The following is a 12405-nucleotide window of genomic DNA, read 5'->3' as shown; positions in this document are numbered from 1 at the left end:
AATCACAGAACAATGCCTGGTGATTACAGAAAGTCTTTCCAACTGCCCGTTGCCACGGCAATCACAGTGTGCAGACAGAGAGGTGTTACCTAAAAGGCCACCGAATATAAAAACCACCAAAAAAAAAAGAGAGGCAGAGACATAGAAAAGACAGCAAATGACCCGTTATATTAAAAACAGATAACATTTGTTCGCTGGTGGGGTTACGTGTAGCGTGACTTGAACCCAAGATCCCGGTTGAGGCCGTCCTCATGGGTGCGGAACTTGGCTATCAATTTCTGCTCGACGATTTTGTGTTGTCGTGTGTCTCGAAGGCCGCCTTGGAGTATGCTTACCCGAAGGTCGGTGGCTGAATGTCCTTGACTGCTGAAGTGTTCCCCGACTGGGAGGGAACCCTCCTGTCTGGCGATTGTTGCGCGGTGTCCGTTCATCCGTTGTCGCAGCGTCTGCATGGTCTCGCCAATGTACCATGCTCTGGGGCATCCTTTCCTGCAACGTATGAGGTAGACAACGTTGGCCGAGTCACAGGAGTATGAGCCATGCACTTGGTGGGTGGTGTCCTCTCGTGTGATGGTGGTATCTGTGTCGATGATCTGGCATGTCTTGCAGAGGTTACCGTGGCAGGGTTGTGTGGTGTCGTGGACGCTATTCTCCTGAAAGCTGGGTAATTTGCTGCGAACGATGGTCTGTTTGAGGTTGGGTGGCTGTTTGAAGGCGAGTAGTGGAGGTGTGGGGATGGCCATAGCGAGGTGTTCGTCATCATTGATGACATGTTGAAGGCTGCGGAGAACATGGCGTAGTTTCTCCACTCCGGGGAAGTACTGGACGACAAAGGGTACTCTGTTGGTTGCGTCCCGTGTTAGTCTTCTGAGGAGGTCTATGCGATTTTTCGCTGTGGCTCGTCGGAACTGTCGATCGATGAGTCGAGCATCATATCCCGTTCTTACTAGGGCGTCTTTCAGCGTCTGTAGGTGTCCATCGCGTTCCTCCTCGTCTGAGCAGACCCTGCGTATTCGCAGGGCCTGTCCATAGGGGATGGCCTCTTTGACGTGGTTAGGGTGGAAGCTGGAAAAGCGGAGAATCGTGAGGTTGTCCGTGGGCTTGCGGTAGAGTGAGGTGCTGAGGTGCCCGTCTTTGATGGAGATTCGTGTGTCCAAGAAAGAAACTGATTCTGAGGAGTAGTCCATGGTGAGCTTGATGGTGGGATGGAACTTGTTGATGTTATCGTGTAGTCTCTTTAGTGATTCCTCGCCGTGGGTCCATAGAAAGAAAATGTCGTCTATGTATCTGGTGTATAGTGTTGGTTGGAGGTCCTGTGCAGTGAAGAAGTCCTGCTCGAACTTGTGCATGAAAATGTTGGCGTATTGGGGTGCGAATTTGGTCCCCATGGCTGTTCCGTGTGTTTGGGTAAAGAACTGGTTATTGAAGGTGAAGACATTGTGATCCAGGATGAAGCGGATGAGTTGTCGGATGGCGTCTGGAGATTGGCTGTTGTTGGTGTTGAGTATTGATGCTGTCGCAGCGATGCCGTCATCGTGGGGGATACTGGTGTAGAGTGCCGAGACGTCCATCATGGTGAGAAGTGTTCCTGGTTCAACTGGTCCGTGGGAGTGTATGTAAAGTGTTTGCTACTATAATTACTGCATATGCCTAAAGCAGTGCACTATAGCCACACCTGTGTCTAGTCAGCAATTTCTGTTGGACAACACTGAAATAGGAAAATGTGAGTCAGCTATCATAAAAGTAAGGGAGCAACTGATGCCACTGAAGGTTTCTATGGCAATCCTGAGTTTGTGATTGTGCTCTAACTGAGATGGAATGAAAAACCAGCGGGGAGATTCACTCTTGTCAGCTGATAAAGGGTGACATTGGTGACTGTAGAAGGGGTTGTAACTCAAATTATACTGGCCTGTGTCAACTTGACTCAGTTGATAGCAATTTGCCACTGAGTTGCAGGTTCAAACCCCACTCCAGCACTTGAATATATGAAACAGACTGACGCTTCAGTGCAGTATTGAGGGAGTGCTGTAGTGTTAGAGTTGCCATTCATTGGATGAGACTTTAAGCTAAGGACTACTCCACCTGTTCTGCTGGTTCAGGTAAATATTAAAGATCCTATGGCACTATTTGAAGAGAAGGGGAGTTCTCCCAGTGTTCTGGCCAACATTTGTGCTTCAATCAGCACAAGATTAAATGATCACCCATTTTATTAATGGATTTTGCTGTGCACAAAATGATTGTTATGTTTGCCTACATAACAAGAGTTGCTGCAGTTGAAAATTAATGTCTGGTGTGTGCAGCATTTTTGGATGTTTCTGAGAGATTTAATGACGTGCTATATATATAAACGTAAATCTTTCTCTTCTGATTCAGAAGGGACAAGTGCCGATGATGGAAGTAAAATAAAATTGATTTGAATAAAAATTGTTTGCTAAGAACGAAGGATTGCCTGTGTCACCATGTTCACATTATTTACTCAGTGAAATTGTCTTGCACACAAGTGACTAGGATCTTTTACAAAACAAATTTACAATAGATCCAAATTTCCATATGAGCAGATGAGACCATGCAATCCTATGTAAAAGCAGCAGAAATGCAAAGAGACCTCATACTTAATACCATGCGTTTCAGTCTGAAGGCTTGGGATCTTTTGTTTTAATATTTTCAAATTTCTCTAAGTTGCTTTTGATTTCTTACTGATGAGTTGAATTGCTGCAAATCTTGTTTGTAAGCTCTGTATAAGTTTTGAGAAAGTCTTTTCCACCACTGACAGTTATGTATCTTCAGTGCAATCTCATGGACTATGAATCTGCAGTTTGTGATTTTAAAGTTTTTGTGGAAGGTTACATTGAATTACATTGAATTTACAGCACGGAAAAAGGCCATTCGCCCCAACTAGTCTATGCCAGTGTTTATGCTCCACACGTGCCTCCTTGCTATCAACATATCCTTCTATTCCTTTCTCCCTCATGTACTTATTTAGCTTCCCTTAAATCCATCTATGCCATTTGCCTCAACTACTCCATGGGGTAGCAAGTTCCACATTCTAACTACCCTCTGGGTAAAGAACCTAAGAACATAAGAAACAGGATTAGGATTAGGATTAGGAGTAGGCCATACAGTCCCTCGAGCCTGCTCCGCCATTCAATAAGATCATGGCTGATGATCTATCTCAACTCCGCTTACCTGCCTGATCCCCATGTCCCTTCATTCCCTTAGTGTCCAAAAATCTATCGATCTCAATCTTGAACATAGTCAACAAAATTTCTCCTGGATTTATTAGTGACTATCTTATATTTATAGTGCTACTTTTGGACTCTCACAAGTGGAAACATCTCTGTGTCTACCCTGTTAACGGACAAGATTTAAAAAATAAAAATCATCAGCAGCATAGTTCTGTGCTTGTAAATCTGCAGTTGATTGGTTCCCAGTCTCAGCAAGATCGTCATGTGGAGATGCAGAGTGGAGGCTCAGTATGTCCTCATAGAGAGGGGAAAAACAGTAGGCACGTCATCCAGAATATTTCTATGCACTCATCAGCAGCTGGTTACAGAGCTTCAGGAACCTGGAAACAAATTACCTCCCAAACTTCAGATAAAGAATGATGCATTCAACAACAACATCAACAACAGCTAGCATTTACATAGCACAATTAATTTTAAAAAAATCTCAAAGTGCTTCACAGAAATGTAATCAGACAGAAATGGATACAGAGCCAAAGGAGATATTAGATAGGGTGACCAAAAGCTTGGCCATAGAGGTGGGTTTTCAGGAGGGTCTTAAATTAGGAGAGGGAGGTGGAAAGGCAGAGATGTTTAGGGAGAGAATTCCTGTGTGTGGTCTAGACAACTAAAGACATGGTTGCCAACAGTGGGGCAAAGGGAATGGGGCAGAATGTATAAGAGGCCAGAGTTGGAGGAACAGAGTTCTCGAGGGGTTGTAGGGCTGGAGGAGATTCCAGAGATTGGAAGGGGTGAGACTATGAAGAGATTTAACATGAGGATAAGAATTTTAAATTGAAAGCATTGGGGGACAGGGAGCCAATGTAGGTCAGCAAGGATAGGGTTAATGGGCGAACGGGATAGCATATGGGTGCCAGAATTTTGGATGAGCTGATGTTTAAGGATAGTGGAGGATGGAAGGCTGGCAAAAAAGCACTGGATTACTTGAGTTTGGATGTGACAGAGACGTGGATGAGGGTTTCAGCAGCAGTTGGGCTACATCGGGCGGAGGTGGCGATGTTATAGTGTTGGAAGTAGGCAGTCTTTGGGGTGGAGAGGTTATCTGTTCGGAAGATTAGCTCGGGGTCTAAAGAATGCCAAGATTGCAAACAGTCTGATTCAAGCAAGACATTGGATGGGGAGAGGGTTGTAATTAGTGGCAAGAGTACAAAGTTTGTGGCAGGGTTTAACTGTGGCTCATCCAAGACTGAGTGTTGGACCAGCTGTCTGTCAACTCAGAGGCAGTGGAGGAGATGAGATAAGTGTTGAGAGCTAGGGCTGGATATCGTCATCATAAATGTGGAAGCCAACCCAAGGTCATCGGATGATCTCACCAAGGAGCAGCATGTAGATGAGGAAGAGGAGGATGCAATGATAGATCCTCGGGAGACTCGAGAAGTAATGACGTGGGGAATGGAAGATAAGTCATTTTTGGAGATGCTCTGGTTGGATTCAGATAGGTAAGAGTGGAGACAAGCCAAGTAGCCCCACTGAGCTGTGTAGCGGAAAAGAGGTGGAGGAGGGTGGTGTGGTTGACCGTGTCAAAGGCTGTAGAGAGATTGAGGAAGACAAGAAGCGATAGTGCACCTCGGTCACAGTCACAGAGGCTGTCATTTGTGACTTTGATTAGGGCCGCTTCAGTGCTGTGACGGGGGTGGAATCCTGATTGGTGAGGTTCAAACATGGAGTTGTTGGAAAGATGGCACAGGAGTGGGAGGCAGCAACACATTAAAGTACTTTGGAGAGAAAAGGGAGGTTAGAGATGAGGCAGTAGTTTGTAAGGGCAGAAAGCTGAAGTGTGGGTTTTTTGAGGAGGGAGTGATGATGGCAGTTTTGAAAGGGAGGGGGACAGTATCTGAGGTGAGGTAACCATTTACAGTGTTAGCTAATATGGGGGCCAGGAAAGGAAGTTGGATGGTCAACAGTTTAGTGGGAATGAGGTCAAAGGAGCAAGAGCCGGGTCTCATGGGCATGAGGGAAGATCGGGGAGAAACTAGAGAGAGATGCGGGTTCAGGGCTTGGGCAGGGGGGAATCCTTGGAGAGGTCTAGCTCGATGGGCAAGGGGAAACGGGGGTGGGAGGGGAAGCAGCTGAACAGATGATCTCTACCTTAGTGACAAAGGAGTGCATGAGTTCCTCACGCTTGTTGGAGGTGAGGGTGGAGAGGGCAGGGGTTTAAGGAGATGTTTGGTTGTGGAGAAAAGAAGCAGGGGGTTATTTTTGTTCTCCAGGATGATTCTAGAATAATTGGTTTTGGCAGAGGAAAGTGAGGCCCGATAGTGATTGTTGCGGTCGAGCAAGATCTAATGATTGATGGCGAAACCAGTTGTACGCCAGTTATGCTCAAGTCTGTGCTCCTTGGACATAAGGGAGCGAAGATGAAGGACCTACTAGAGGAATGACCAGGATGGGAGAGAGTAAAGGTTTTACTGAGGGCAAGAGAATCCAAGGTGCAGGAGAGGGTTTGGTGAGTATAACCAGGCTGGGAGCCTTCAGTTAGGTGCAACCTGTCATCGACCATGATCCTTTTTTAAAAAAAATTCATTCTTTGGATGTGGACGTCGCTGGCAAGCCATTAATTATTATCCATTCCTGGTTGCCTTGAACCGCTGCAGTCAGTGTGGGGAAGGTGCTACCACAAGGTGCTGTTAGGTAGGGAGTTTTATTCTTTGCAGTAGATCGATACAACTGAGAGGCTTGCGTGGCCACTCCAGAGAGCAGTTAAGAGTCAACCACGTTGGTATGGGACCGGAGTCACATATAGGCCAGATGGGAAAGGACGGCAGGTTTCCTTCCCTAAAGGACATTGGCTTTTTATGACAATCCAATCATGGTCACTTTTATTGATACCAGCTTCTTATTTCCAGATTTTAAAAAAAAACTGAATTCAAATTCTCAAACTGAAATTGTGGGATTTTAACTCGCTTCCTGGATTATTAGTCCAGTAACATAACCACTACACTACTGTACCCTAGTTTCCATTAAAGTCAGGATGTCAGTGCAATTGTCCACAATAACGTCATGGTTGGCAAGGGCCTTGTATGTAAGTGAACAGATATTCTGGAGTTAACTGCGAAAGGGGGTGGTGATTGTTGATCTACTGGCAGAGTGTAGGGGGGAAGTGGTGGATGGAGTGAGCGGGATGGGAAGAAGTTTGGCAGGGTTAGCCCACAACAGGTGTGCTGGGTGGGAAGGTCAGAGAGAGAAGAGGATAGAGTATTTGGGGTTGATTCTTGTAAGGAGGCAGTGACGGGTGCCTTGATGGGCACTTTGGAGAATGCTGAGAGAGGCATTGAGGGTTGTTTAAGGGGATTCAAGCCTGGGATGGTGGCAGGAGAGTAAGAAGGCAGAGGAGTAATGATTCTGTATGAGAGGTTAAGGGGAGGAGGAACAGGATATCTAAAAAATGGAATGAGAAAAATACTAACATCTGGTTTGCTGTTTATCTTGATCCGGAAATACACCTCATTAACAGTCAGACTATCCAGTGCTGAGATGGAAACCAAGGGTCATTAGCTGATATGCTAAACTTCAACTCCTCGGGGCTAGACTCTCAATAACGCTAGGCTTGCACTACCTGGTGTGAACATCAATCAAGGAATGAACAATTTAATCAGCCACACTAGGCATGATTTCTCACGCTCACAAGCCATAAATTTAAGAATCCAAGATGAGATTTTTACTCATTCTACTTTATCGTTTCCAACACGTCGTGTTCATTATTGGCATTAAAACCCCAACGCCCCAATTACAATGTAGCATGCAGTGCAGCAAAGAGAGAATTGCTGAGAGCAGTGTGAACAGAGCAGATCAGCATAGCTTTCTGCTTTCACTGCTTTTGAATGGGCAAAAGAGAGTTATGCACACGTGCATTCATCTGCATTTTTGGCTTCACTGCAGTTAAACAATGGAAAAAGGTATACCGTTGAAGTACCTTATTATTTAAAATTTCTCAAAACAGCGCATTTAACTGTATTTTTAGATAATATGAAAATGTATATTGGAATAAATTGAAGCAGAAGGAATATGTTGACAATGATTTTAATATGGAAGAAAAATACTGAGCTATGTCTGCTTCCTGTTCTTCATCTTCTGTTTGACCAACTGGAAATGGTTGATTCAGTTGCTTACTGTGTTTTTAAAAATATTTTTTTCTATTGAAATACAAACTTATGAATACACACACAATATAAATATATTATAGAGGAAGACATCCCTAATAAGGAACGTTTACTAAAATTGCCTCAATCAGAGTTTGTTGACCTACTTACTGTATTTATTGTGCACAGTTGTTTTAGTTTAATTAATAAAATGATCTGACTGCAAGTTTGCTGATTTGATTTTATAAAAAGCCAGTATTATGAAATTTGAACAAGGTCTTTCACTGGAGACCCAGCTTGTGAAGTATGCCTTCTGCTAATAGTGTTTTGTTTTGTTACAGGAACTCTCCACACCCTTATATTGTTGTATTGGAGAACAGATCTGATAGCTGGCCATTTCTCCTTCAGCAGATATCTGCTATTTTTCAACAGCCTCCAGAGAGGTAAAAATGTTAATTCAATAACAAAACATCTATTATCAAGAGTAACTTTTCTTAAAAATCCATTATAGTAACAGAACAGTTGCGTAAGTTAAAAATAAAATATTTTAATGGCTGTCCAGTAGCACAGTACCTTTTGTATATCAATGTGGTGGTACGTGTCTGTTATTCTTCACCTGCTGAGCTCTTGATCTTGGCTGACCCTTTGCTGGGGGAGTTGTTGAGTGGTGACTACTACCTCTCAGCAGGGAAAGGTAGAAAATCATCTTGGGCCTGTCTCATGTTCCTCCTATCAATGGTTACCGCATGTCATTTCCAGAGGTATGGGAGCTGGATAGCTGCGTGTCTTCTTGCAGAGGAACATTGAGTGTGATGCAGGGAGATTAAAATAAAGGAGAAAATTGCAAACAAAAAAAAGGATGAGAAAGATTTTATTGTAGACCTGATGGTTTGGCATTGTTTAAATTGTAGAGATATTTAAAATGTACAATTTTCTGTGAATATTTATTAAAGGCTAAAGGCACCCATTGTGCTAATGATGGCACCGTTTCTCAAGTATCTGTATTGTGAACCTTACTGTCTGCGAGAGAATTCTGAGCTTCGTCTTAGCCTTCTTAAGGTTGTACTTCAGTCTCAATCTGGAGAGGAAAAGGATGCACCAACTCCGTTTGCACAGCAGGCTCTCCGGCTCTTCTTTGACCTTGTACCACACTTGCAGGTAAGATTTCACAGCAACCTTGTGGATATTGTTAAATGATCATATTGATTACAAAAATTCATAAGACACGACTCTGTGAGCTCCCTTGACACCATCAGTTGGAGTAGTAAAGACATAGCAGTTGAGAATGCCTATTCCTTTAAATTAAAAGTATATTACTTAAATTAGACACTGTTTTTGGAAATAGCATTTTCAAACTAAGATTGGCAGATTAGTCACACATCTAGTCCCAAGTTATATTGCTTTAGGGAACTTCAATATAATTCTAATACCGTGCTTATACTAATATTGTGAGTGACTCTACTCCGCTCATTCTGGGAAGTCAACTCGTGCAGACTTCTGAGATTTAATACTACAGATATAAAACAGTAAAAACTTGAAAGTGTCTGCAATAAGCTCCAGAGGGTGTTCCTTATCACTTGAGCTCAAAGGTACAACCAGTGTCAGACCAAGTTTAGATGATTTACACATTGCTGTTATTGTTCTACGGGAATAATATTGACCTTGGGGATATTTACTGTCAGCCTCACTCTGGAATAGAGCTTGTGCCTGATTAATTCCTTTAAGAACATGGCAGAAGAGGTTTGACATATTTCTAGTTCACAGCGGTATTACACTTGCTGAAATCTGTTCTTCCCTCATCTTGATTTTATTTTCCCTTTATTCCAGCTGCACAAATTTTTGTAATTGGCCCAGTAGTTAAATCTGTGTATGCCATTATTTCATGATGTGGAGATGCCGGTGATGGACTGGGGTTGACAATTGTAAACAATTTTACAACACCAAGTTATAGTCCAGCAATTTTATTTTAAATTCACAAGCTTTCGGAGGCTTCCTCCTTCGTTCACCTGACGAAGGTGGAAGCCTCCGAAAGCTTGTGAATTTAAAATAAAATTGCTGGACTATAACTTGGTGTTGTAAAATTGTTTGCCATTATTTCAGTATAATGTCATCTCTTGTATAGCAGGTTAAGACATCAGCTTGCTTCGCCTTTGTTTGGAACACATGATAATAACCACTCATCTCAGGCCTTAATGGAATTCAAATCTATACTCTTTGCTACCCCAATGAAAGTGCTGTTCTTGGTACATCGATTATTAAATGGCATTTGTGGGTAGGCCAATCTAATTTATCCCAATTAAGGAGATTAACCTGGGAGGGGGAGAAAAAGGAATGGAAAAGAGGCCAAAAATAAATACTAATATTGATGCTGCCTACCTTAAGTGACCTAATGCCATAATCACACATGAAATATTACTTCCAGAAGGAAAATGCTTATTTTAGTCCTGCAGCTACTGGCATTGACTTCCATTATAAACTGAGAGAGATTCCCACTGGAGCCAATATGAGACTTGTCCTTTGTAGGCACCTGGCTGTAGACTGTTCTGGGCATAGCATTATCACTAGACCGCTTCAGGAACATACATTTTGAGTGCCTCATTGCTTTAAGCAGGTAGCAAGATTCGGATAGAGTTCTGTAGGTGAACCCTGGGTTTGCTGACCATAGCAGTCCTGAGGGAATCTGCGTCGTTCCAGGAAGTCAAAGTCAATCAAGCAACCACCATCACACCAAAATGGTGGGCTTGAGGCAAATATATTGAGCTTTGCTGTTGTATCTTGCCATTAACTAATGAGTATTCCATTTTGGGAGGGAATAAAGATGATGTTCATCATTGTCGATAATGACAGCCTGTGATTCATCTCCGTTTTTATACAGGTTGTGGTTTGTCAAATGACTGTAAAGTCTGATTTTCAAAAACAAGGGATGTTTTTCCACACACAGGACATCGAATGTCAGATTGATCTGAGAGTTGATTTTCCTTGATTTCCCCTGGGCGCTCCTTTCTTCGGCTAGCTGGATATGACTTGCTTCAAGTTTTGCCATCATGAATCATCTTTTGCCACTTCTTCCTGTCACAAGCATCTTGCTCCCATGTGTCAGTTGAGATGCCATATTTTTTTTGATTGGTCTTTAGGCAATCCTTATATATTTTGAATTGACCACCACATGAACATTTACCGAGCTTCAGCTCACTGTAGAATACCTTTGTGGGTAATCTAGTATCAGACATTCTGACTAGGAGACCAGCCCACCTTAGCTGCGCCTTTATTATCGTTGCCTCTATGCCTGACATATTTGCTGTCTGAGGACTTGTGTATGGAATCTTGTGCCACCATTGAATTTTCATGATCTTTCTGAGGCAACCTAAGTGGAAATGTTTGAGTTTTCTGATGTGGTGACTGTAAATGATTCAACTATCAGACCCATACAGTAAGAATGTTATAACTATTGCCTTGTAGACCTTGTGTTTTGTTGCTAGTTTAATGCCCCTTTTATCCCATACCACCACATGGAGCCTTGCAAAAGCACAACTGGCTTTAAACGATCTGTGGTTCACCTCATCTCGGGGTGTATCGCATGACATGGTGCTTCCGAGGTAGGTGAACTAATCCACTGCATACAGCCTGTGCCCGTGGATGGTAATGTTGGGTTGCACATAAGATTTTCCAGAGGCAGGCTGGTATATAACTTCCGTCTTCTTCACACTGATAATGAGGCCAACTTTCTTACAAGCATCTGAAAAATAGTCCAGGTCCTCTTCTGTGTGGGCAACAAAGCACAGTCATCAGCAAACAAGTGCTCCCGAACAAGTTCTACAGAGGTCTTAGTTATGGACTGCAGGCAACAGAGATTATACAGTTTACCATCCATCCTGAAGTGAATATACACTCGTTTATCCAAGTTCCTGAAGGCATAAGTAAGCAGAGAAGTAAACAAGGTGGGAGCTAAAACAGAATCTTGATTGACTCCATTGGAGACAGGGAATGAGTAGGAAACTTCGCCATCTTTAATAAATTTGGCCATCATGCCATCATGGAACTTGTGGATCATCTGGATAAACTTTTTGGGACAGCCAACTTTGGCCAGTAGTTTTCAGAGGCCCTCTTTGCTGACTGTATCAAAGGTCTTTGTGAGATCAACAAAGACACCGTAAAGATCCAAGTTTTGTTCTCGACACTTTTCCTGAAGTTGTCTGGCAGTCGACTATGTCGGTAGTACATTTGTCTTTTCTGAATCCGCACTGGCTATCAGGCAAGAATTTTTCAGCTATATGCTCGATGTAACAATTTAGGATAATCTTAGCAAGTATTTTCCTTGCGATTACAAGTAGGCAAATTCCTCCATGAGTCACACACATCTACTTATGTTTGACTAGATAGATAATGGATGCATCTCTATACTCTGGTGGGATGATTTCTTTTCACCACATCAACTAGAAAACTCAGTCAGAGACTGCTAGTTGATGTCCTCCAGCTTGATGTGCCTCAGCAGAACTTGGTGCTTATGCACTGGAGTTGATGCCTTAATGGTCTCAGGCAATGAAGGTTCTTCAACAAGAGACACTATGATTTGACTTTGATGGGAACAAATAGAAAGTGTTCCATTCCCCAATGCTAATATCCCTCATCTTCATGAGCACCTGGACTGACGATATCACTGCAGTGAAATACCTAAATAAATGAGAAGACACCATGCTCTTGAATATTCTTCCTCAGCATCATGCAAATCCATGCAAAGAAGAATCTCCTTTCTTCTCAACATCTCACAGGGCTGCAGAATATCACAGCAGATGTTATGAGCATAAACTGGATCCAATCATGTATGTGAACCATTTCACCTAGAAACTACCCTTAACATAGAAACATAGAAAATAGGAGCAGGAGTAGGCCATTCGGCCCTTCGAGCTTGCTCCGCCATTCAATATGATCATGACTGATCCTCTATCTCAATACCATGTTCCTGCTCTCTCCCCATACCCCTTGATGTCTTTTGTGTCCAGAAATCTATCCAGCTCCTTCTTAAATATATTCAGTGACTTGGCCTCCACAGCCTTTTGTGGTAGATAATTCCACAGGTTCACCAC

General features: G+C 42.9%; 1 protein-coding gene across 2 annotated transcripts in view; it reads left to right on the top strand.

The window, feature by feature from the left end:
• focad (focadhesin) overlaps positions 1 to 12405 on the top strand; it is a 212373-nt gene that overhangs the window by 42346 nt on the left and 157622 nt on the right. For both annotated transcript variants that reach the window (XM_067983305.1, XM_067983307.1), the window contains exons 6-7: positions 7663 to 7764; positions 8275 to 8479. In XM_067983305.1, coding sequence (XP_067839406.1) covers positions 7663 to 7764; positions 8275 to 8479 — 307 coding nt within the window. The remainder of the gene's footprint in view (positions 1 to 7662; positions 7765 to 8274; positions 8480 to 12405) is intronic.

Source organism: Heptranchias perlo, chromosome 4 (genome assembly GCF_035084215.1).
Source record: "Heptranchias perlo isolate sHepPer1 chromosome 4, sHepPer1.hap1, whole genome shotgun sequence".
NCBI classification, from domain to species: Eukaryota; Metazoa; Chordata; class Chondrichthyes; order Hexanchiformes; family Hexanchidae; genus Heptranchias; species Heptranchias perlo.
The sequence above is the reverse complement of the archived record's forward strand: the minus strand, read 5'-3'. Positions and strand labels throughout refer to the sequence as shown.